The following is a 27,320-nucleotide window of genomic DNA, read 5'->3' as shown; positions in this document are numbered from 1 at the left end:
GAAGGTAATCCATGATGTTGAAACTCACACAGCACCAAAATCAGGTTAAAAAGGTAAACAGATCACCTGATAATGGAGACAGTAGATAATGAGATTACACAGCAACACTTCCTGTAAAGCAGGGTTGTCCTTATTCGCAGTGAAATCATTAAAAAGCAGAAATCATAAACATTCAGTATACCTTCAGTAGCCTAGCTAGTGTGGCATAGAAGTGCTATCCTAGAAACATAAGGTATAACATGTAGCATATATTTCCTTCTAACCTCTCCAGTCAGTGAGTGTCATTAGAGCACATCCTCCAGACACCACGTTTAACCATGCACCAAGTAGGATCTATGAAGGCAAAACTAGTGTTTTTATAAACACTAGTTTTGCCAAGCAAACACATGAAGAAAAAAACACACAGTTAAGAAAAAAAAACACATGAAGAAAAAAAGTGTAAAGTTAAGAACAAGGACAACTGCTCTCAGAAGCAATGACAATTTGAATGTATTCATTTTGTATTTTTAATAATCCAAAAACGCCAGAAGCAGCGGGCCCCGAGCTTCTTTTTTTCACAGTATCTTATCTGGCCCCCATTCAAAGAAGTTTGGCCACTCCAGTTCTGTGCTATAGGTAGTTTTCAAAGCATGGACTGAGCCAGCTGGTGCTGTGCCATCATCAGCCAGTTTGTGTTTGAGGGTGGGCTTGAGCAAAGGGTCATCTAAAACCTGATATTGCTTATTCCTCTGCCAAAGACATCCACTGCAGTCCAAAAACTACAACAGTAAAACACTCATAACTATTTAAAAAATGTAATTTAGCCACATCTTTGTGCTGATATATTAAAATTAGCACTGTAGTTTAATTTAAATCAACATACACAATCCTCGTGGTGTCATTAAACTCACTGATACACCAAATAGTACACATCAAATGCATTATTTACTTCCCTTTGAGAAACATGCTAAAATCATCAGTGTGTTTTTGTTTCAGGAAAGCACAGAACCTAAGAAAAATGATTTGAAAAATATTTTTTGTCAACTTTTTAAAGATTTCTGTCCTGAGTGGGCGAATGGACTAACAAATTACTGCCACTGAAAGACTCGGGATGTTGAAAAGTATTGACATGGACTAACAAATGTTTCAGTCCTTCTAAATCTAAGCTGCCCATCAATGCATAACCTGCTCCTTTTAAATTTATCTTCGTCACACTTTATATCTGTTTACTTCTCTTGCATGAGTTGTATGTGGATCATTGTGTAGCTGTAAAATATACTGCTGCAAACACAGCAGTCCATCAGTAAATCCTTCCTTGTAATGTACCTTTGGAGTGATTTCTATGCTTAAGCATTCCAGCGCTGTCATACCTGTGCCCTAAATAAAATATCTACTTTAACATTTGGCAATTTGGTGCTACTTAATTAAAATGTATTAACTAAGGTTCTCAAAACATGTGGGTCTAAAGAAGGAGGATTTTACTTTAAAAGGGAATGCTAGTAGAAATAAGTCATTTAGAGAACTTATGAATGTCTTTTAAGAGAATGCAGACAGTAAGAAAAAAAAAGTCAAAGCTGACAGTGTCTCCCACAGGACGTCCTTTAGCACTATTTATCATTTTATCACCTGGGCCAGTCACTTCCCTCGATGATTCAGCATGCCAGCCTGTCCCACAGTGCCAATTCTAATAGTTTGTTTAGCTAACCACCGTGAAAGGCTATTAATTTCATCTGTCTCCCAACACACAAACAAGCACACACACTCACTCATAAACTGGATCAGTGCGTTTTGGAGAGCGCTTCTCATCCTGCTGAGAAAGAGAGACAAATAACAAGAGACTGAAGAGGAGAAGAGATTTGAAGAAAGAAAAACAGAGTAGTAATCATCAGCATAATAATCACTAGTCTCTGTTGCTAAATGACTGTAATGAAGACCAATTGTCCAACTGGGTTGTAAATTACAGAAAGTAAACCTGGCTAACAAGAGGTGCTGTGTGATTTATGGTTCTAATAATCACTAATCTTTCTCTCTCTTTCTCTGTCTCGTCTGCTGCGTCTGTCGCCACCAGATTCAGAGAGTGAGTACTGCTTTCATATAATTCTCACGCTAAAATATTTATGTCATGGCTGTCTTAAACACCTCTTATTGTGATTAATGTGTTGACTGTCATCATACAATGAAATGGATGAGATCAGGAGGAGCAGCGAGACAGAAAGGACAGCGGACAATCAAAGAAAGTAATCCTGAAGAACACAGAATCAGTAAAAGTCCAAGAAAGATGCTTTTATTAGAGTGTGTTTGTGTTTGGGTGTGGGGTGTGTTGCAATCTTTAAAGATTAACTTGAAGGGAAAATGTGAGCACCTGTAGGAAAACTGTGCCCCATGCCTACACAGATTTTGGAGACAGAAGAAATTGGCGACGCAGATGGAGAGGTGGTAAATTGAAGCCAATTTGTGGAAATTGAATATGAGAGGAAGCAGTATATGTCAAATGATGACTGTCACAGCAGTATATGTCAAATGATGACTGTCACAGCAGTATATGTCAAATGATGACTGTAACATTTTTGCCGCTGCAAAAATGCGGGGCGCAAAAAAAGAGCAAAAAAAACCCAAGAAGCGTTCAGTAACGCGATAGCAGCAGGCAAAACGCTTCACTCTCATTTAAAATAAAAACAAGAAGCCGTCCCAGGCTACTAAACACACTCCATTTGCTTGGGGCTTAATGCTAGAAACATGCTAAAAATGACAGTGTAGCAGGTACATTAGTTAGCGTTTCAATGTCAGTTTAGCATGATAACATGCTAACACTTTTCAACTAGCAGAAAACACAAAGTCCGATTGTGACTGATGGGAACGCCATTTGTTTGTTGGTATTTGGTGACAGCTGAGAAAGTGATCATTTGACCTGATGACGGCCTTTGAGGAAAACTTCAGTGATCACCAAAGTGATTACAGTTCATCCTTAGGGGGACAGAAAATGTGTGTGAGCAAAATTTCAAGTTAATCCATCCAAAACTTGTGACATTTCACTAAAAAAAACAAAAATGTCAACCTTGTGGAGCTAGAGAAAATGTCAGGGGATCATCAAAGCCAGTTTCTATCCTGCAAAGAGTATGAATGTCGTCATAACGTCACCAATTTGTGTCAAGATATTTCAGTCTGGACCAAAATGGTAGCAAATAAAAGCTGAGCTAAAATGTACACACACGCACTTGCATTTTGCTGCACTATGATAAAATATACCTATGTTGTGTAATCTGAAAATGTTCATGTTAAAAAAAACACACAAATGAATGAGGACCTGACATGAGGACTTGCTTAGGGACTCAAATAGATTTGGATGTTCTAAAGCTTCTACACCTTTAAAGATTTTACTCTTAACTTTTGATAACTAACTCTGTTTCCTCTCTGCTGTGTCCAGGCGCCAGGCAGAGTGTGCCAAAACAGCCCGTATCCAGATGGCACTGCCAACGGGCAAACCTGGGGGAGGCACTGCCAACAACCTGTATGAAGAGCTTGGTGACAACGCCATGTAAGTGAAGTGTGAAAGTGGCATTTACATTGATGAGCCAAAGCAGAGGCATTAGCCTACATTTCCATGTCTGTTAAAACTCCAGCCTTTGGCAGTGAGCCTTTTCCTGCTGTGAGAGCTTTGTGGTGTCCACACATGCAGTCAGTCCCATAATGTTACATATATCATACATATATTATATATATTGATATTATACAAGTTGGGACAGGACCATTGAGCACACTCAGAACCAAATGCTAAGGTGCTAGAGGACCAGAGAGATTTTCCTAAAAGCTAGCTTTTGATGTTTTCGACACCTGTGCTATGTCGTGTAACATGCTTGAGAAATGTAGGTTGGTGTTGTCAGGATACTGAAACTGTGATACAATACTTTGGAAAATATTAATATTTGATATGATTTTTCTAAGGAAGAATTGACATGTTGAGGGCCACAGTGTGTGATTTTAGATAGTATGCTGGTGTTGCAGTAGCAAAAGAGGTGAAATAATAATAATAATATCTTAGATTTAAATAGTGCCTTTCATGATACCCAAGGAGACTTTACACAGTAGAATAAAATAATAACACAAAACGAACAACAAACAGAACAGAGTTACGCAATGAGTGACTGGCAGGGAGGCAGAGTTAAGTGAGGTTATAGGCTGTGGTGTACAGATGGTGTTTGAGGAGCTTTTTGAACATGTCCAGAGATGAGGCGTTGCAGATAACCACTCGACATAACATAATCAGCGTCTAGTGTGACATTTAAAATCTGCATCCTCCAGTGCTTTCTAAACAATAACAATGGCATAACATGGCAAAAACAATCATGTACCGGTCCTGCTATATGCTGGTTTATCTTGTCATCTGCTCACAGAATATGGAGCTCCTTGACCTCATTGTTTTCCCAATTTGGGCAGATATTCGGCTACTGTTCTTCTTATTTCACTTAGCTGCTAACTGCCATTAGCTGCTTTTTAAATCTCCTGACGGCAGATTGTACACATGGCCGAAACCAAACCAACCCATGTGAGTTGAAGCCCAAACCCAGCCCGTCCTAGATCATTAAGTAAATCACTGAGCCCAAGCCCAACCAAGCCCATCCCCCACAAAAAGGCACTAGTCTGCTTCTAACGTCAGGGACACACCGGCTGTGTGGCAACACAAGCCAGGCGCAACGCCAGCTGAAAATGGACCACCTTGGTGGAACGCTGACTCTTCACGCTGTATTTCCCCGCCAGAGGAGCTGCCTGCTCTGGACGGGAGGAAGCACATAGAGTGATCTGAAGTTTTTTTCAGAACGGTCAGGCAGAAAGACGGTGCAACATTTCTATCTTGAACAGGCACCATAGAAGAGGCTGCAAACTCCTTCACCTCTTTGTTTACTTGAGTGATGTAATTTATTTCACTGCTTGTGAAAGTGTGCACCTTGTAAGCAAACAAAACTGCTCTAATGGGGGAAGTAGACTCTGCTGGTTCTTTCTAGGTCACTGATGGATGTGCATCCACATCATCGACAGACCAGCCTTGTTCAACAACCGTATTTTAATGCTTGCCAACATAGGCCAGCAATTAAACTAATTGCTCATAACTTGAGCCAGTTTCCTGTCAAATATAAATGATAAGACGACTGTGCTCACACAAAACGGCAGCACGTATCAGCCTGTGAAGACTGCTCTTCAACATCATCAACTGTCTTTGAAGTCTGATTGAAGAATGCTGAGATTTTTCTTGATCCCCCAGTGACAGCAACTCAAACACATCCACTCACTGAAATAAAACTTGATTCATCACACTTGAGTTGCTTTGTTGAACTTTCCTAAATCACTCCTGAGCTTGAAGCCCTTGTAAGGATTTATCGGCTGAGTGAAAACGTCTCTAAGAACAGCATCAAACTGTTGTGAAAGGGGCCTAATGTGGCTTTATGGTGGTCTGGGGACATTTTTTTCGCCTTAATTTCACTTTTTGCACCAGTCAAAGACACTGACATTATTTCGAGATGACATTATGCAGAGCCTTGTAACCCCACATCAAACAAGCGCCATACAAAGCTCTATTTTGAATGCATTAACAGTCGCAGATAAACCCTGCAATTTTATCTTCACAAAGTTCAGCGGCATGCAGCTCTTTCCTTGTCAGTTCTCTTGTTGTAATGCATACCAATGTCCTCGCTATACAAAAAATGAAATGAAGGTCAACAATCTGTTCACAGAACAATATTCACTTTGAGTACAGCCTCTTCAGTTCACTTCAAGATTTTCATCAATTGATGTCTTTCAATGCAACTATAAAAAAAAGTCCTCCAAATGTATCCTCTAAAATGAGCTTTTTGTTGATCAGCTTTTGCAGCAGTTTATTAAATGCAAGCAAGCAATAATTATGACGTGAACCATAGCCAACACATTGAGACAATGTAAATAAGCTTTTTTAAGATTAAGGTGAAACTACTTTTTGTTATTTTTGTCTTACATCTCAACTGCTAACAGAACTGAAGGACATTATCGCCCACCTACTCTTTACCACCTCAAAAAGACACTTTGTTTCTCTGCAGTTTAGTCATATTCTCTTCACCGCTTGGTGTAGCTCCCCTGGTTCTGTGCATCTTTAGTAAATGTATCCTCTTGCCAATTTCCGCTGGTTTGACAAGTGTTGGTTTGGTTAAACAAGAGTCTAATAGTGACTGTACTTAGAGACACCGTATTAACTATTATCTGAAAGTTTTAACAACCTCACAAAAACACACTCACTCAAGGCAACACACAGTTAGTTCATTTGTAATTCCTTACTGGAGCGTTAAGAAGTTGAGAGGAACTCTTATCAGCATTACATGCATCACCGGTTTCCTGTCTGTCCTTGATATGCTTCCCCACTCCTATTAACATGAGAGCAATTCATATGCAAGATGGTAGGAACTATCTCCAAATGACAACAAGGGATTTCCAACAGTGTGTGTGTGTGTGTGTGTGTGTGTGTGTGTGTGTGTGTGTGTGTGTGTGTGTGTGTGTGTGTGTGTGCGCAACTAACCAGCCCAAATGATCTTCTGAAAAATGTGTGCGGAAATGAACTTGGATATGAGATAATTGAAATAAATGCAGCCTGTAATTTATAAAGACCACCCTGGGCGATAATTAATTCTATTGATAAGCTGCAGAGCATGTTTAATTGTGGTGAGGAATTTTTTTGTGTGTGAGAGTGTGTGTGTTTGCAAAGTAGGCAGTTTGGGATTTCTTGCGCAATACTCTGTGTGTGTGTGTGTGTGTGTGTGTGTGTGTGTGTGTGTGTGTGTGTGTGTGTGTGTGTGTGCACTCGCGCATATATATAACAGGGAACATACTCATCGATACACAGACACCAAGAGGGAACGCAAAACTAATAGGACATTTTTAAGTCCCCACTTGGACATGCTCTAAATCGTCATAAAATCATGTGTTATGGCCTCTGGTGAAATTTTTCAGATTTTTGTAAGAGGGGACCAAAGTGTGTGTGAGTGTTTATATCCATATTCAGAGCTCTCCTCCTGGTTGGAGCTGGTATTTGAATCCACCCATTCACACGCCGCTTTTAACACTCCTCTCCCCAGCAGCCTTTCAGACTGCAGATGGGCCGTTAAACAGGCTTTAGTAATGTTAATGTGGGTGACATGAAGGCCACAGAATGTAATGTATCAAATATGATACAAATAGCATGATAGGGTTAATAAAGACACCAGTCTCCTGAAACGTGATTTGTTATTAGTCTTTGCATTAAAATTCAAGGCTTGGCTTTAGGTGATTTCATAAGTTTTAAGCTCTATACTGTATTAAAATAAAGGGCTACCCAGAAGGCAGGAGAGAAATCAGTATTTTAGAGCCTTAAAAAAAGCAAGAAAACTATAATCCAAGCAGAATAAACCTTTACATAAAATGATCAGCAGTAAGATTTTTTCTTTTTAGGTTTAATTATGTAAAATGATGTAACATCAGACCTTGACTAGACCTTTAAAGTTGTTCAGTCCCTGACTATACTGACTGACCAGTTTTCATGAGCACTGAATGTCAATCAGTTTTTCAATATACTTCAATATACACTCTCAGTCTGTACTCATAGAAATGTAATTTTGTTTGTGGGTGCACATTATAGAAAACATGTCCAAACATAGGATAATGCAACATGAGTCCACTGTTGGCTGGTACATAATGACAATTAGTTCCTCTTGGATAGTATGGAGTGACGCTCACACTCCACCATGTAAAGAATAAATAAAATGAGATAGATAAGACTTACACAAAAAGAATCTCACCTAAATAATTCAAAATTATTCCTCAACTATGATTACAATGACTGTGATTATTATAATTATAACTAATATTTTATAACAAACTATAAAGGCTCAGTTTTTAGTGGATGGCTTAACCATCTAGCTTGACACTGTTTTATTAACACGGCTTCCCCAGAGGGCAAGGAAATATTTTAAAATCTAAAGAAAGGAGAAATAACAATAACAACAACAATAATAATAATAATAATAATAATAATGGTAGGAAGAAAATGTGGAGAGAAAATACCAGCAAGATCTTTACTAATTTTAATGAATTGCTTAAATTAGTTTATTATCAGAATTTAACTTAACCTTGAGATTAGCTCAATCCTCCAAAACTCCCTTTGAGTTTTTAGATGCACTAGAAGCACTAGATTTCTGTCAATCTTACAATGTACATATGTTTTGTTTCTCTATAATCACAGGGAATGCATTTTATTTGCTGATCTACTCTACAGGCAAAAGAGGTCCACACTTGTGTAGTATAAAGCAACAGGGTCCACAGTTGGTTGGTACATAATGACACAAGTTACTTGTAAATATATCTAAACTAAATCATGTAATTTTTTTGCTTCTAAAAGGATCTGTAAGTATGTATTTTTGTAACTGAATATAAAGGCTCAGCCGTTGTGGATGTCTTTACCATTTTATAGCTTGACACTGTGTTTAAAAAAGGGGCTACCCAGTCCATTCTCATTGTTAACTTTTCAAATACATTCCCTCTGTCAGTGCTTTTGGCATACCTGCATCAATCTGGATCATGGCAGGATGATGTGGAGATGAGAACATAGCCGGACAGAGCCAAGCGGCATTGTTATTATACGTCAGTAGACAGCCAGACAGCACGAGGCACATCTGCATACATCTTGCGTGGCTAGCATCACTTGAGAATATGGATGGACGTACTCAAAACTTCCATTTAACAGTTTTTACAAGCAAAAAAAATGCCATGCAAGTTTTAGGTTTTATTTTTGAGGATTTAAAGTTTTTTTTTCTATTGGGAAAAGAATATTAAAACAAAAATGTTATTATTTTTTTTTAAAAAAGGAATAAAGTTTCATCATCATTGAATGATGCCTTTTCAGAGCCAATATTTGCATAAAATGAAGCAAATAATTTAAAATAGCTTTGCTGGTCCAAAGTCTTCTTTGTAAAACATCAGAGCCACTCAGAAATACTTAGAGGGCAACTGAGGAACTGAGGGATTAGTTGTGGGCAGACATACAGTGAAAATCAGATTTTAACCGGTTTAAATAGTTAAGAATTCTGTATAGTTGCAGTGATTTGACAAAATTGCAGGGTCTCCCAGAATTCACAGGAATCAGCTGAATTTGGCATTTATTGTTATGGTTGAAATCCAATGTATGTGTGCCCATCTATAGGAATCCATTTTATTTGTCGCTCCACATTACAGAAAAGAGGTCCACACTTGAGTTGAATAAAGTGACATGAGTCCACTGTTGGCTGGTATATAATGACACAAGTTCCATCTTAGATATATAGTATAGAGTGACATTCCCATTTCAACATGGATAAATGACAAAGAATAGGAAAAAAAGAAGTTAGATGCATTATTGTTCAAAGAAAATAATCTTACAAAAATGTAATAATAAAATTATTTATTTTTTTTAGGAAATTGGAGATAGAAATATCATTTTAGTTTTTTTCAGTACATTGCTTTTTGAATCGTGCACCTGAATAAGTTTTGAGTTGCTGTTTAAGAGTGTGTCTTTTACCTTGTGTTGAAAACACATTGACAACCCATCATGATATAAATGACTAGAGCAATCTTTAATGGTATTTATAATATGGGAGGTTTTGTGAGCAATCAGTTTGTCTCAGTTACAGGGATAAGTCAGTTAGAGGAATGATTAACCTCTGAAACCCTCTGTTCAACTGCTGAGATGAACTATTTCAAATTCTATAGGTTTTTGGCTGTACTTTGGCTGTACTTTTAACTAAATTCTAAAAAGGAAAGTCAGTCAACACTTTGTCCCTCTTGGCCTGTACAAAATGACACTTCTTGTTTTGTTTTGTTTTGTTTTGTTTTATATTTTCTCCAATGTTTTAAATTAATCTTAAATCTGCATTAGACAGACAAATTGTATATACACATTACTAGATCTCAAGAAAACCAAAAACAACTACAACTACTAAAACAACTAAAGAAATATAAAACAGCCAACAATACAAAACTGCAGAACTAGGATCAAAATAGGATTCACTTTCAAGTAAAATAAAAAAATAACGCTTGAGAGATTTGGATTGGATTTGTCTGTTGTACAACCTTTAAAGTCTTCTGTTGTAGGAGAGGGAACTGAGAGTTTTAAATGGGTGTACTGGCATGCAAAATTACCAGCACATTTATGGATTGTGTCTTTAACAGAGGCTGACTACTCATTTTGTATTGGATTAGATGATTTGCCATCTCTCTGTTTGCATGCTGCAGTGACCAGAGGTACTTATTATTATTCAACACAGTTTTGGTTTATATGAAGAATTTCAAATTCCTTAAAGGGTTTTTAGTTTATGATGTAAGCATTAAACAATCCTCCACATTGACTGAGTGGAGTGTCCAGCACCCATGTGCCTTTAAGGTTGCTCTCTGAGAAATGAGTGACTTGGAGGGTGAGGGTCAGCGTGTGCAGCTCTGTGCCAGGCCTTGATTCTCTGCAGTGTGGGGGTTGGTTTCTTTGTTGTTGACGGTGGTCAATAGGCCATTCCACATTAAGCTTCAGAGATGCTAATTTATATTAGCTAGAATGTTACATCCAACTCTGACTGCCTGAGACATGGGTCTGTCCTGTCCTGGTTACAAGTGGCACACAGTGCTTATTTTAGCTGGTACAACATCTCGGATTATTGGGAAGAACATCCTAAAAGTTTACAGATTGGGCATATAATTCTCCACTCAAATTCTACTAGCTTGAATACTGATACAAAAGTTGTACTTTTTTTACTGGATAGTTAAATATTTGAACATATTTAATCACCTAATAATTACATGAATTTCATGGCAAACCATTGTGATGTTACATAGTTTATTGTGCCAAGTTAACATTTAATTGTTCTAATCATAATAAAAGGTTTGGTTTCAACTATAGGAGTAAAACAAAACTAAAGAGTAAGAGTGATCGTCTGATCATCATGTTAAACATATTCAGGAAACAGAAATAAAATGTCAGAATGCAACATTGAGCCAAAGAAAACATGGTGGATTATTGTAGTTTTGTAACATAGGTTTTGTTATTGATCTGTAATGTTGAATTTATGTAGTCCATTTTTCACCTCCTGAACCCTTTTCATTTGAGCTGCAGTGATATAAATTTAAAAGGTTTGGTCATAAATCAGTTTGAACTTATATATGAAAATAAATAGTTTTCTAACCTATAAAACATTTAATGGGGCAAACGTATGCATGCTTAACACGCTGAGAAACAAAAGCATTTTTAAGTGACTGTAAGATTTAAAACAGCAAATGCAACTTTAAAATGGCCTCCCAAATAATATGTCAAGATCCACTACATGGTATTTTTTAACAGTTTAACAATATATACCATCAGTAGTGTATCAGTGTATCAAAGCGTACCATCAGTAGTTGCAATTTATTTATTAGTTATCAAGTAGTATTGACAAAAAGTGAAATTAAAAGTCTGTTAACAGCCAGCTTAGGAAAGATGACACTGACATGTAAAATTACCAGCACATTTATGGAGCGAAATGCATCCCTAAAGGAGGTTAAATATTCATTTGTTTGTGAAAAATTGTTGTTCATCTCTAAGATGTTAAACATTTGATTCAGTGGTGCTCTGCATTATTAAGTAAGCAATCACATGGTGTTATAGATATATTGTTAGATTTATGAGCCTTTCAGTTGATGAAGCTGACAAAAATATGTAATTTCCTCTACACTGAAGAGGTGGAGTGACCAGCACCCATATGATTCTCAGATCCTAACTTTGAATGTTGAACAGTGGAGACTGCTGCCACTGAGAAGTGAGTGACCAGCAGTGAGTGAGGGTTTGACTCTGTGCAAGTCAGTCTGTGAAAATCTGTCAGGCCTTGATTCCCTGCAGTGCGGGGGATGGTTTCTTCTAGCTGACGATGGTCGCTAGCACATGACACATTGAGCTAAGGGGTTGCTAACTTCTCATATCCAAGATGCTGTATCTGATTTAGACTGACTGAAACGTGGCTTATTCCCCCATCCTGGGTTTAACAAGTAGCACACACTGCTTATCTTGGTTAGTACAACATCCCTGGATTATTGGGAAGAACACCCTGAAATTGTACGGAGTAGGCATACAATTCTCCACTTTAATTCCCATTTTAAATACTGTTTTTCTTTTTCAAAACTTGTACTATTATGGATATTTAAGTAGTTGAACATATTCAGTTACCTAATGATTACATCTGTTATTTCATGACATACCATTTGATGTCGCACAGGTTATTGCCTCAAGTTTACATTTCTCTCATTATTCTAATTATAATAAAAGGTTCTGTTTTAACTAAAGAGGTAAAACAATACTACAGAATTAGATACTCTGTAAAGCATCTACAAACATTATTTAGATAGTTACAATGTTGTCAATGGTTATTGATTGTATGGAGTAAAACTAATTTGGCCCTTTTAAATGTTTTATAGGTGAGCTACATAAAGAGTACATATATTGTGTCCTGATTGTGTGATTATCATTTTTAAACACATATATGAACAGAAAGTCAATGTTGACATGCAACTTTTGAGCCAAAGATAAATGTAGTGGGTTATTGTTGTTTTGCAACTTTTGTAACCTATTAAAAATTTAATGAAGGGCAAACGTGTATGTATACTTTACAAAGTGCTTAGAAAGACATTATTTATTAAGTGACTCAAAAGATTTAAATAGCAACTGCAACTTTATAATGGTCTTCCAAATAGTATTTCAAGATCTGCTACATGGTATTTGTTAACAGTTTAACAGTTTATTACCATTAGCAGTTGCAACTTTATAGAAACCATCCAAACAATGTTTATAAACAGTTTTTCAAACCAACTATTAATAGTTAACAAAGTGTTATAAATATTTGGTCTATCTATCCAAGAGATATTTATATTGTATAATTTACTTTTTTTGTTTTTACAAAGGTTTACAAATTAGTTGGAAACCATTAATACTTAGTTTATGTATTTATACAAGACTGTATAAGTCTTGGTATTTGACTAATAAAATAACAATCTATAACATTACTTATAATGGGTAAAGTTAATTAGTTATCATTTCTTCATTGGTTATCAAGGAGTATTGACAAAAGTATAATTAACAGTCAGTTAACAGAGTTATTAATGATGCCTATAATACAGTATTGCCAGCTTCAGAAAGATGATACCGACATGTAAAATTACCACATTTATGGAGTAAGATGCATCCCTAAAAGAGGCCGAGTATTCATATGTGCGAAAAAAAAATGTTATTCATCTCTGTATGATCTATGTACATTTGATTCAGTGGCTTTGTGCATTCTTTAGAAAGCAATCTGTCTTTATTACATTCACACACAGTTTTATAGATATATTTTTATATTTACTTGGCCTTCAGTTGATGAAGTGGACAAAAATATGTAATTTCTTCTACACTGAAGAGGTGGAGTGACCAGCACCCATATGATTCTCAGATCCCAACTTTGAGTGTTGAACAGTGGAGACTGCTGCCACTGAGAAGTGAGTGACCTGCAGTGGTGAGGGGTTTGATTCTCTGCAAGTCAGCCTGTGAAAATCTGTCAGGCCTTGATTCCCTGCAGTGGGGATGGTTTCTTCTAGCTGACGATGGTCGTATGGTCGTGAGGACATTACACATTGGGCTTCAGGGTTGCTTACTTCATATCCTAGATGTTGTATCTGACTGAAACATGGCTTTTTCCTCTTTCCTGTGTTAAACAAGTGGATGTTGGGTAAGATAATGTTAAACTGTAAAGAGTAGAAATACAAGCAGAATTCCACATTTGTCGTCAATTGCACAATTGACTACAAGCTATTCAAAAAAAGGAGTTAAACATGTTTTTCACATGAAGAAACATCTGCTGGGAAGTGACATAATAACCACATGTATGTAATATCACTGAAATAATTGAAAGGTAATTATTTATTAAGTGGCCCTCAAAGCAGTAGGGCATCTTGGCTCTCAGTGGCTCTGTTTGTCTGAATTTTTAACGAATGGCCATCAGAAACACATTAACATTAGTTAAACTTTAAGTGCTAAAGAGTTGTTTCAGTTGACAACACTGGAATGTAAAGACCTGTAAAGCTGAGTGTCAATGTAAACTTATTTTAGCAATCTCACATGCCTTCATGCACACTCTCTGTGTCAAGAGTGACAATGCTGTATACCAGCCCTGTATTTGCCAACTAATTTACAACTCTATGTGTTACCAGCTATAGTTATCAAAACAACCAAAAAAATAGATATAACAATAATAAAAACTTAGTTCTGGGTTGCACAAACCTCTTTGAATGGGGGTCAACAGAAGATAACTAGTGAAGGCCCATTCATAGATGTGTATCCTGCTGTGATGGTTTTGAGATGAGGTGTTGGTGGCTCATCACCATTTCAATGCCCATCAAAACACTAACATACCAGTTAAACTTTAAGTGCTAAAGAAAGGTTTTAGTTCACAATACTGGAATTTAAAGTCCTGTAAAGCTGAGTGTCATTGTGAACTTATCAGTATTATTATATTATTTATTATGTGCCTTTCACTTCATGCACACTCTTTGTGCACTTGTGACAATGCTGCATGCCAGTGTGTGTAGTATATGTTTATAGACTGTAGTCATTAAAAAACAAACATCTTTGAATGGGGTCTAGATTAGATAATGCTAAAATACACTTACAAACACAGGTGTTTCATCCATCACTAAAAACTATTCATTTTGAACACAATGGAACACATTACAAAACAAGATATTTGGTGTTCAAATCCATTACCTATCATAATAGCATGAAAAGATTCAGAGAACCTTGAGAAATACATAAAAGAGACAAGGCTAAAAACCAAAATGAATGGCCATGACCTTTGACCCATAAAGCTGCACTGCATTAAATACCAACATGACTGAAGGATATCACAAATGAGCCTGGGGACACTAAAACCACTGACAGTGGACACAGTTTATCACTGTATCTATAAATGCAAATTAAGACTTAACTATGCAAAGTGAAAGCCAGATATCAACAAAATCCAGAAACACTGCCAACTTCCCGGACCTGAGCTCATCTGTCACGTCACAGTGAATACTAAGACAAGTTATAATTGTGTTCACATTATAGCCTTTATTTTAAATAGCTACAATGGCAACATTTCTGGTGCCAATTTACTAAACAATGAGAAGCTTTACTGAATAGATACATTTTTGTATTAGATATTTTTCTCTTTACAAAATGCACCTTTCTATTAATCTATGGTGGAGTGAATATCACCTGTCAACCATCCAAAAAGGGAACTTGTGTCATTATGTACCAGCCAACTTGGGACCACCGCTTTTATTCTATATGTGTGGCCCTTTTTTCTGTAATGTTGATCAACAAAGAAAATGCATTCTTATGCATATACATTGAAAGCACGCACATACATTGTAAAAAGAGATCCTGTGCTTGTAATAACTCTTAATGGGAATTTCCAGTAAAAGTCTGATAATAAATCTATTTTTATGATTAATCAGCAAATACTGTTGCTGACCTTTATATCGCTTTTGGTCCTTTCTGGGAAACCCTTCATTGTAAAGGTGAACATCTAAAGTAGGAATTCCAGTATGTTTTTTCCATGGCCAAGGGATCAGCCAGTATGTGTGATATCTCTGATCTAGACACTAGAGAAAGAAGTCTCAGACTGTAATGTCATGAAGTATAAAGTCTGAGCTGCTCCTTCTGCTCATCGAGAGCCTAATTTTGGGGACCAACAGAATGTTTGTTATCCCTTAAACCCAAATGAACTTTATTATATTGGTGTTGTCAGTTCTGTAACAGAAAATGTTCCCATATACTTATAACATTGTTCTGGCTGTTCTCAGTGTCATCTAGAAAATCTTTCACAATTTCATATCAATGGAGCAACTCTACACTTTATATCACATGACATCACAAGCACTCCAGTTTTTGGATATGGGAGCGAGTTGCCCATGTTTACTAATGTTTTTAGACTGCCTTAGATCATAGAAATAATATGTATGTATTTTAGAAATGGGCATAATTTCCCATTAATACAGTATCAAGCCATAAAAGGTTAAGCCAGCCACTAAAGTTGAGCCTTTATATTCTGTTACACAAACATACTAACAAATCATATTTGAAGAAGAAATGTAACATTATTCAGATGAGATTTTTTTCACAAGTATTATTAAATATGTTTGTATGTGCTTTACATGGTTGAGTGTGAACGCCATCTCGTGCTATCTAAGAAGGAACTTGTGACATTATGTACCAGCCAACAGTGGACTCATGTCATTATATCCCACTCAAGGGTGGACCTTCTTCTGTAATGTGCACCAACAAACAAGTTGCATTTCTTAAGTACAGACTGAGAACACAAGTATATTGAAAACTTGATTGACATTCACTACTTGTGAAAACTGGTCAGGTAAGTATTTTGGAAATTGAACAATTTTAAAGGTCAAGTCAAAGTTTGATGTTACATAATTTTAATTTAAAACTCCTTTTTTAGTTTTCTTACAAAAGGAAATGGAGTGTGGACATTTTTTTCTTTTAGAGTGCAAAGTTCAGAGTACAAACAGAAGTCGACTTATGAAGGCCCATTCATAGATGTGTATCCTGTTGTGATGGTTTTGAGATGAGTTGTTGGTGGCTCATCACCATTTCAATGCCCATCAAAAACACTAACATACCAGTTAAACTTTAAGTGCTAAAGAAAAGTTTCAGTTTACAATACTGGAATGTAAAGTCCTGTAAAGCTGAGTGTCATTGTGAACTTATCGTAACATTTATTATGTGCCTTTCACTTCACGCACACTCTCTGTGCACTGTGACAATGCTGCACGCCAGTGTGTGTAGTATGTGTTACAGACTGTAGTCATTAAAAAACAAACATCTTTTGAATGGGGTCTAGATTAGATAATGCTAAAATACACTAACAAACACAGGTGTTTCATCCATCACTGAAAACTATTGTGAACACAAAGGAATACATTACAAAACAAGATATTTGCTGTTCAAATCCATTAACTATCTGCCATAATAGCATGAAAAGATTTAGAGAACCAGAAATCTCTGCATAAAAGGGACAAGGCTAAAACCAAAAATGAATGGCCATGACCTTTGACCCATAAAGCTGCACTGCATTAAATACCAACATGATATCACAAAATGAGCTTGGGGACACTGAAAACCACTGACAGTGAACACAGTTCATCACTGCATCTATAAATGCAATTTAAGACTCTACTATGCTAAGTGAAAGCCAGATTCAACAAAATCCAGAAACGCCACTGACTTCTCTGGACCTGAGCTCAACTGTCATGTCACAGTTTGATTTCTTTCTTTTGGAAACAAACAGCTTTTAAGGTCTAGTCACAGACTTGTGTTAAATCATTTTATAGTGATTAATTAATTAAAATAAATATATTATTTATTAAAATATAAGTAATTATATTGCTGATCATTTTATGTATAATGTTACTAGTTTTATAGATTTATTTTTCTGAATTTTTGGTGATACATTGGTAGTTACAATTGGTCTGGTCTAAATATACATATATATATATATATATATATACATATATAAAACAAAGACAACAATAAAGTTATTAACAGTAAATAGTAAGATAAAACTGAATTCACAGGATTATGGGAGCCTTCTTTAAAAGATATACTTTGCTTTGGCAAGTATTATTTCTGTAATATTTATTATCACAAAAAATGTTGATATATTGCAAGCAATAAAGTTTACATACCCATTTTTAAAGATACAAATGAAGTTTTAGTGAAAAAGAAGCACTCTATAGGTGAGAGAACCAGGATAAACCAGTTTGACTGCAGTATATGGATGTCCCCCCTTTGATAGGCAGACGTCGCTCAAGGCTTCAGGTCCCTCTGGCAATTTCTTTAAAAATTGTAAAAATCACATTTGCAGTAATATTGTGAAAGAAGACCTCAAAAGTAAATTTTCAATTCTAGTTTTGTATTTTTAAAATGACTGCTAATAAAGGTTCCCTCTTGGATAGTACACTTAGATAGTCCCCTATTATTCATGTTCGCATGTATGTGTGTGTGTGTGTGTGTGTGTTCTGTATCACTGCAATTGTGTAGAGGCTACATAATCCCTAAAGAGTATAAAACCTGGAAAAGTGCAAAAGTTTGCACGTTCATAATTAAGGTCCATTATCAAACTGCTCAGCTGACTGATTTTAGAGACATTTTTTTCCTTTTAATTACCTTTGGCTCTTCTCTCGACAGACTCGGGTTTTAATGTCTGTTTTCAATTACCTGTAAGAAATTAAGTGTTCTGTAACTTATTATTAGCAGCACCTTAAATGAAGCATGTTTTTTAAAGATAAATTAAAAGTCATGTTATTTGGCAGTGCAGCAATGTTAGTTGTATCACACACATAGAAATGATTGTGTATGATATATTTTTTGTTTTGACAATTTGTTCACCGTAACAACTAGAGCTGAGGCCAGGCTGATTTGGCCAATGTGTTGTTTTTGTTGTTGTTTTTCTTCACAATTATCTTTAACTACCACGCAATTCAAAATATCAGAAAACAGCTTAACATTTTCAGCATATTACATAAAATACAAAAAAAAGCCTAATCGTTCACAATTTTAGTGAAATTATTTTGCTATTTTTTTAATGGGCAACAGTTTTTTAAATTAGTCCAGCATTGAGTGACAGGGCTGCAACTGGCAGGTGGGAAACAGGCTACAATTTAACTACCTGGGGCATTAGTGCACCCTCAATTTACAACAGCTAAAAGTGCTTGTTTTTGCCACTCACGGGCTCAGATTATTATTTTGACTGTCAGCAACATTATGAAAAGGATCCCTACAGAGACCTTTTGCACAAGAGTAACATCCTTTTTATGAAACCCCAGCCAGCCCTGAAATTGCTATCGCCAAACTCACCAGACTCCATTTAAATAAACAGTAATTTTATCATTGTAAAACACACTTCATTGAAAAGTCAATACAACCAAATTAAAACTCACAAAACTATCTTGGTCTTCTATCTTTCCACTAATCACAAACATTGGTTTGTTGAAATAAACCCATAATTCATTCAGTGAGATGCAAAAATATACCGGATCTGTATTCTCTAGAGTCTGGTGGATTTAGTAAAAGCGATTTTGAGGCTTTTTGCAGCCAAACATAAAGGATTTTACACTTAAATGAAAAAGGTCTATTTCTATAGGGTCCTTTCCACAATGTTGTGTGACACTTTTAACAATCCAAGCTTGTGGCTGTGGAAAAAACAAATACTCTTAGTAGACAAACTGATAGTGCAAGGTTGCACAAAGTGATTACACTGCAGCCTTTTGTCACAATTTGAAAAACTGTTGTTTCCATTAGTCACTTTGACTCAAAAACAAAGGAAAATAGGGGCCAGGTTGAGAAATATTAAAGTCACCCTTAAACATTACCTGGTAATATTCACAGATATATGCTAGGAAAGCTTTCCTTTGAAAAGCCACTAAAAGAAAGGAAAATAGTGAGTATGTCATAATTTGGTTAAAAATTAAAAAAAAAAAAAAAAATGATTTGATGTGATGAATATCCTTAACAAGTTGACATCATCCTCAAATTCTGTGTGTTATAAAATGATTCTGACTTCTGCATTTTGCAGTCTCTAATAATCTAACTGGTTTTCCTAAATTGAATACATGTGTTTGAAATGGAATATTACTCTTTATATATCTGATCCAAAGATATACCGTATGAGACAAATTACACTGTTTTCTGCTCTTAATCTTAAAGCATAATGACAACCATAGAGGTATGACAAATACATTAGGGGTTAAAAATTTTATTCTCCAAACAGGCTCTGAGAGACTTCTGAGAAATATTCTTCTCCTAAAAACTGTTACAGTGTTTGTGTATGTTCTTTTCACACTATAGTACTTCATAAACCTTTTCTACAGGCTATTTTCTTTAATTCTATGTATGTCATTTCATAACTTTTTCTCTTCTCTTGTTGACTGATGCACTTATCCTATCTGCTCTCATTCCTCCACCTTCTATCCATGACTGACAGACAAAAGTGAGTAAGATGCTTGAAATTGCTTCACATCTGTGACTAGTTTGATACTACGCTGTGACTGTGTCCTTGCCATAGCTTTGTGTTTCTGTCCATGCTTGTCAGCCTTGCTTTTGTTGTTGTTTTAAGCACAGGGTAGTTGGACCACGTTAGATTTGAGAGCAAAGTTAGCTGAAGATCGATTGTATCTGAATGAGAATGAAAGAATGAGAACTCTTGCAAAGTTGCGTCAGTATCCTCAGCAAAGTAGTAGCCAGCCACGTGCCATGAAGTACCAAGAGCCTGCAGATTTTCAACAAAGTCATAAGAGATTTCACAAATTATAGTGCACCTTCCGCCAGAGATGATATAATCAGTCTTTTGTTGGAAGGAAATCTGCATACTCTCAGCACTTCATGACACACACTTGTCTTTCCCTGCCCCAACAGATCTGACATTGTTTATAGTTGTGATGCAGTAGCAGCTTTGTAGCGCACCACTTTTGGCGCACATATTATCTATTTGCATTCTTTTTGTTTGTGTTTCAAGACTATTTTTTTAGCACTCAATCCCTTTCCCCGCTGATAAAGAAAAAAAAGGCACAAAAAGAAAATGCTGCTACCTCTTTCAAGATCCCTCCTCCATTCCCTCTCATCTCTGTCCTCATTTATCTCTTAATGTGAAGTCTCTTTTCATTTCATTGATCAAACAGCTGTGACAGACGTTTTATTGTTTTATCTTTCTTTCGGCCATTCTTTATGTATCCTGTTGTCTCTCCCCTTTATGAAACATTTCATTAAACCATTCATTGCATTACTGCTCTTTCATTTACATTTTATTCATTCCCTATCTCCTTTTTCCATTTCATTTAGCTTCGATTTATATATTGCATCCTTCCAATTCGCTGTACCCTCCTCTCCTATATGTTTCATCCATGATTCTTTTATTATCTCTCCCTTCATGCCATCTTCTTTTTTCTCACATTTTCTTTTATGCATGCACCAGTCGGTCAAACCACAGTGGTGGCAGTGGTGGTGGGAGTTTGGATGAAAGCGACCGCCAACGTCTTATCTCAGATTTTGCCACACGAGCAATCGCAGCCCATCGTCAGTGCATTGCTAACGGAGGAGTGCTCCACAACCTGCCCAAGTCTGAGTCCAACATCACATTTCTTTCTGATGAGAACCCCCTGACTATCAAAAATCCCATCTACCATGAGGACGGGACTCTGAGCAGCCCAGAGACTCTTGGAAGAAGCCAGAGGAGACGAGACCTTCTTGGGAATTTCTCCCCTTCCAGGAAAGGCCTTCGAGAGGCCTGGCTGAGGCTTAGCTCCCCTGGGGGAGACGTGGGGTTTGGTGGGTACAGCGGCAGTGATAGTGGATGGGGATCTGGTGGCGGACACAGCTGGACTCTTCCATCACGGTTTCATCGAAGAGAGATGTATGACGCTTTGAGACGACAAGTTGTTATGGATCCTGTTCAGTGGGAGTTGGAGCTTCTAAAGGCCGAATTCAAGGAGAGTAAAGATGCTGGTCTGGATTCAGGATTCGACCGTGGGTTGGATTCTGATTTAATGGGAAGCCCGAGTCTGGAACCCAAGCTGACGGTCAAAGAGCAGGCCAGACAGTTTGAGCAACAGGCGCTTCAGGAAATGAAGCAAAGGCAAAGAGATTCACGAGGATCTTTGTCACCTGATATGTTACTTTCCATTTTCCCAGAGTCTCCTCAGCATCACAAGCCCACCCACAATGCTCCACCCACTCCCATCAAAGACGGTCCCCCGAGTATCATCGTCACCCACAGTGATGGAGGAACGCCTCCACCAAGTCACAAGCCAACTCCTCCTGTGCTGCGGCGCTTCGGGGCAAATTTAACAGGAAATCAGAGTACGGAAGAAAGACTTCAGGTCCATTTAGATGTTATTCCTGATCCCCCATCAACCCCTCCGCCACCACCTCCAACCTCACCACCTCCATCCCCACCACCTCCACCTCCACCGCCCACATCTGCTCCTCCTCCTCCATCATCTCCTCCTCCGCACTGCCCTTCCTCCCCTCCACCTCCTGCTTCATCACACTCAAACCATACAGAAATACAGGCTCATCCTCCTCCTCATCTACCACCTCCTCCCCCACCCCCACCGCTCCCCCCCCCTTTGTCGCCCTCCCTCTTGCGTCCTTCCACCTTCGTCCTCCCATCAATCTCAGAGGCGCCAACCCTGCGGCCAGTGTCTCTCAGGCCACCACCGCCACCCCTCCCTGTGGAGCCTGAACCTCCTCGAAAAGAGCTGAAAGGAATCTTAAAGAACATCCAAAACATCGCGGAAATCGAGAAATCAGTGGCCAATATGTTCAGCCAGATAGATCAGAAACAGATCCCACTGAAAAAGGTCATGAAGAGCCGAGCCTCCATGGATTCTCTTGATTCTCTAGACTCTTTGGATGCTTTAGCAGTAGCAGCAGGAGGAGGAGAGGACGGAGGAGAGGGAGGTAAAGAGGGACCAGGGGGAGGAGGAGGAGGAGAGGATCCCCCTCCTCCACCTCCACTGCCACAGATTCAGCCCAACCCAAACATGAACTCCATCGTGGAAGAACTTGAGAAACGATTCCCCTCTCAGTCTACAATGCTCTAGCCTTTGCCTTTAAGATATTGAAAGCACACAGAGGGGAATTTCTTAACATTGTTGCGTTGTTGTGGCAGAGCTGTCAAGGGACTGATGCTGAAAATAGCTCAGTGGGATGCTGTGATGATTTGGTGATTCTTTACTGCACACAGCTGTGCTCTTCCACTATAACTTCCTGTTTTCTACATCAGGAAAGAAAAAGAACTAATATGAAGTCTCGGTAAAGAAAAATGTTTCTCCTCTCATATGATGCTACTTGTTGTGAAGAGAAAAGAAGAGCAGGAAGGTGAAACAGCACGAAACGTGGCATCCTGCATAGCCCTAATGTATAGAGAATCCCAGGAATAAGTCCTAAAACCTGAAAAGCATTTCAGCACCCCTGGTTCCCTCGGCTCAAGTCAATGGGTTTTTTGAATGGTTTTTTGGTTAGAAGCCTGAAAAAAGGTCTGTCGTTAACTTTCATGTTTTGTTCTATGACATAAAATATATCAGTAAATACCCCCTCACAAACTTTGAAGCTTTTGCATGTCTTAAAAAAGACAGTCGCTAACAATTGACTAAAAGACACTTCCTAATGTCTTCATCCAGGGCCAGGCTGAACAGCTTTACAGTCTCATAACAGTGGCAACATGAACGTAGTGTAGTTGGTGTTAGCCTAGCTTTTTACTTCTGGTGATTACATTTAGACTTCTAAAATCCTAAAAGTGGTGTTCATTAGTGAAGATCATCTTACTAAACAAAACCTGAAAGTATCATAAATATTTATTAATCACAGAGCTTATTTTCTGCAGTAATCCAAAATCCCTTGGAAAAATCCCATAAGCTTTTGACAAGGGAACCAGGGCGACAATAGCCCAATAAGACCATCCTGATCACATGAGCACAACATTTAGTTTCTCTCTCTGTCTCAGTCTGGACTTTCTGCCAACCCAAACCATTTCGCTTTGACAGACATTTAGCATTAGTTTTTGCTCCGCTACAATACATTGTCTGTTTGACTGTAATGGTCTATAAAGTACAATTTATATATATTTACCCTTTGTATGTGATGTGCACCTCATCTACAACAATCCCCATGAGGTTTTTGTTATGCACTGGTTTTGCCAGTATAATCTCTTTCTCATTCAGCATCCAGCTGACTCTGGACTACAGAATACCAGCTGGTAGCGTCCTTGTTGTCTGTTCAAAGCATTGTGAACGCCGGGCTGCTTGGCCATGATTCCCAGCTTTGCAGCCCCTTGTATTGCTCTTCCATTATTTTCCTCTGAAAAACTCTGCAAGTGCATCCTCTTGTCATTTTTTAATTGTTGTTTGACTCTGTTATTGATCTAAACTCACTTATCGCTGTGTTTCCTCTACTATTGCTAAAGTTAGCACTTGTTGCTGCGCGAGTTACCACCAACTATAATGCAGTCCCTATGTTTTTTAGCCACAGTGGGGATCCCTGATTGGCCCGACTAGACTGTGGAGGACTGAAATCATTTGGGATGGCAGAAAGTCCAGACTAAGAAAGGGAGAGAAACAGAATGTTGAGCACATGTCATCAGGCTGGTCTTACCAGGCTAGGGTGACGTTAGCTTCTGGGTTGGCCTACAGAGAAAACATCCCTTGGGCACTCTATTCAGTAATGTAGCCTAATAGCAGACAAAGGCTTCCTACATTGTTTCTGTAGAAGAAGAGAGGACGATTACAGGAGTGGTGAAGGACGAGGATGAAATGATAATCAGGTCAAGTCCATTTTTTTTTCATTTGTGTCCCTATTTCAGTGAAGCTGAACTACTGGGAGGAATTCAAGTGGTATTTGTTTGGAGGGCTAACTCATTATCTGCCGCTGCCATATTTCTAGTTTTCCCACAAACGACATTTCTAGGACTTGTTTTTTTAATTAACGCTGAGGAAATTGGCTTAAATAGCTGCAGATGGGAGCTGTGAAATCAAGTGATTAGAAGTGGCAAAATGTCTCCTGGTTAACTTTCAATTTGACTGCATTCATTACCATTACACATCCACACCAAGTGATTGACACTCTTGTCAACAACAAATTATAATCAGTCAAAGCGACATGATTGCTGATGGGCCCTCTTGCTGTTGTGAGAAGCTAATTTTGGGGTGTAACACACACCCTCTGGACATTGCAACTAGTTGATTCTAGATGTAGTGGGTTTGAAAAGGGAGAAGAAAACAATGTTAAGCCTGCCAACTTGGACTGAACTTTGCTGGACATGGATTCTTTGTATTTTTTTAGCCTGGATAGTATTTCTCTGTTACAACCAGTGACATGATCAGTGTCACATTCTGTCTCAACTTCATCCATCTGACTGTAACATAGTTACCTAATGCTGTAGGATCACAGATTTTGTTCTGTGTGCAGGTACATAATCCATCTGTCTGTTCTGTCAGTAGGTTGCTGTTTTCAAATGTATTTCTATCTTTGTTTACTTTGAGTCAGGGCACAATTATGTCTCTTTTTCAACCCTATCTCCTAGAAATTGCATGTAAAATTTACCAAAGTCTTTTTCCAAGTAGTACTGAATGTGATTACTGGCTTAATTGTTGCATTGCCATACGTTCACAGACAGTTTTTTTTAGTGTTTGAAAAGTTAAATTTTTCTACGAAGTGTGTAACTTTGACTACAGAGACCTGGGTTTGCATCCCAAGTATAATATCTATAGACAGATTACTGCATATGTATGCAGAATCTCTACGCGTCGGTACAAGTCTTTGGTATCAGAAGCGTTGTGGTTGCCATTTTTTTCTTCTGTTAGTGGTCCAAGTAAGGATCGACCAGTCATCTTTGAGTAAGCTTTGGTTGGCTGCAGGTAGTCAGTCCGTGTTGAGAGCAAAAGAGGCCAAACTCATTGGGCAAAATGCAATCTTGAAACCCATCAGCTATGTTCTTATGAAGATTGGGCTTTTTACTTGCTTTTTTGTCTCTGTGCCACCAGTGGTGTCCAAAAGCATTATGTTTTCAGGTCATATGTACGTCTGTCTGTCAGTTCTATTCTCGTGAATGCAATATCTCAAGAACATCTTGAGGGAATTTCTTAAAATTTGGCACAAACATCCTCGTGGACCCAACAATGAACTGGTGAGATTTTGGTGGTTATAGGTCACTGTGATCTCACAAAACTCACAAGTTCATACCCTGATAATTACAAACCTTCTTGCAAATGTCTCATAGGACAAAACAATAAGGTGATGGCATATATTGAAGAAATCAAAGATGAACTTCACTGTGACATCATAAACAGCAAAATAACACTTTTCTCGCTATTACTCAACGTCATAACTCAGGAACAGAAGGGGAGACAGAGACTGAGTTGGTGACACTGATCTTGAAACTGTGCTGATTGTATTGATCTTCTGTGCTGCCAGGTTGAAGACGTGTGTGAAGCATTCATGTTTTGGAATGTGTAGCTTCTTTGCAGCAACATTCATATGTGAAACATTGTCTAGCATCATGGCTACATACAAACCTGGACAGACATGGATGTAAACTGTAAATCCGCCTGCTACACTGGATCTTCCTAAAAATTGGCCGTTGCCCTCATAGGCTTATCTGTGTCATACCAATAGCCGATGGGTTCCAAGATTGTCATTAGTTCTAAGTCCTGTCTGTAGTAACGTTTTGGCAAATCAGTGCAGACTTTTTTGTTTTTAACCCATGGCCAACAATGGAAAACAAATTTAATATGTTGTCAAATTATTTAACTGATGAGAACAGAATCAACATTTTTGTGACTTTTCCACTCGATATGTTTTTCCAACATTTCATTATATTGATAAAATTCTGCCAGCTTTATGTTTTGTTCAAAACATTCAAACAGGGCTTTGGAACAGGGGTTTGAAACCCTGTTTCAACAGGAGTTGAAACAGGGTTGTCTTTTCAAATCAAAGCTCAAATCAAATCAAAGCTTAATCACAGCAACATTTGTTTGAAATTAACTTCAAACTGCAAATGCAGACATGGTGAAATTGAAACATACATTAAGTGGCCGTTATCTTTGTCTTTTTGTGTCCGTTCTGCTTTTATCAAATACTCAATTACTTGATAGTTTGTATTCATGTTTTAGGGAGGTGCATTGATACCATAGGACAATGTCTAAAACATTGATGTGAAGTGATATTTTTATTTCTAAAACGTGCTACATTTTTATGAACTTTTTCTATAGGGTTGTGTTTCTTCTTTTACCCAAGGTTTCCTTGATCAAAATCATTTGGAAAATAATTGATATGAAATTTTAAAAAATATGGGTTTTTTTTCTCAATAAAATATGTGGTGCTGACAAAAAGTATCAAAGACAATTTTATTTGACAAATCACTTAAAAAATGTACTTAGTGCTGTGACAGAAATTGTCCCTCACATTAACCCACACTGTTAGCTACTGTTGTAATTAATACTAAAAAGTCCCTAGTCTGGTGTCACTTTAATTGTAGCACTTGTGGTACAGTAACCAACATAGAAACCCCAGTCAAATACATAAGAGGTGAAGTAGAGTGCTATGGGTAACTGCACAGTGGAATATTAACAATAACATAACAATAACAGCAGCTGTGCAGTTGTTTCTTTTGGTGAAATTATCCTGAAAAAGTATGCAGTTACACAGTATACAGTTTACACAGACACATCAGGCCAAATGAAACTAACCACTGGACTTACACATCTGTTAATTTTTC

The 27,320-nt window shown here is 37.6% G+C and overlaps 2 protein-coding genes across 2 annotated transcripts in view; both read left to right on the top strand.

The window, feature by feature from the left end:
* The window catches only part of LOC121959055 (protocadherin-15-like), a 398,851-nt gene that overhangs the window by 352,792 nt on the left and 18,739 nt on the right, over positions 1-27,320 (top strand). Inside the window, exons 34-35 of the mRNA XM_088069675.1 lie at positions 2,048-2,056; positions 3,404-3,514. Of these exons, the coding sequence (XP_087925801.1) occupies positions 2,048-2,056; positions 3,404-3,514 (120 nt within the window). The remainder of the gene's footprint in view (positions 1-2,047; positions 2,057-3,403; positions 3,515-27,320) is intronic.
* On the top strand, positions 20,950-27,148 carry LOC148186329 (protocadherin-15-like). Its single transcript, XM_088070467.1, has one exon. The coding sequence runs from the start codon at positions 20,950-20,952 to the stop codon at positions 22,648-22,650; it is 1,701 nt and encodes a 566-aa protein (XP_087926593.1). The 3' UTR covers positions 22,651-27,148.

Source organism: Plectropomus leopardus, chromosome 19 (genome assembly GCF_026936395.1).
Source record: "Plectropomus leopardus strain MGB_pleo_1.0 chromosome 19, ASM2693639v1, whole genome shotgun sequence".
NCBI lineage: Eukaryota > Metazoa > Chordata > Actinopteri > Perciformes > Serranidae > Plectropomus > Plectropomus leopardus.
Note: the sequence above shows the minus strand (reverse complement) of the source record. Positions and strands in the feature narration are given on the sequence as shown.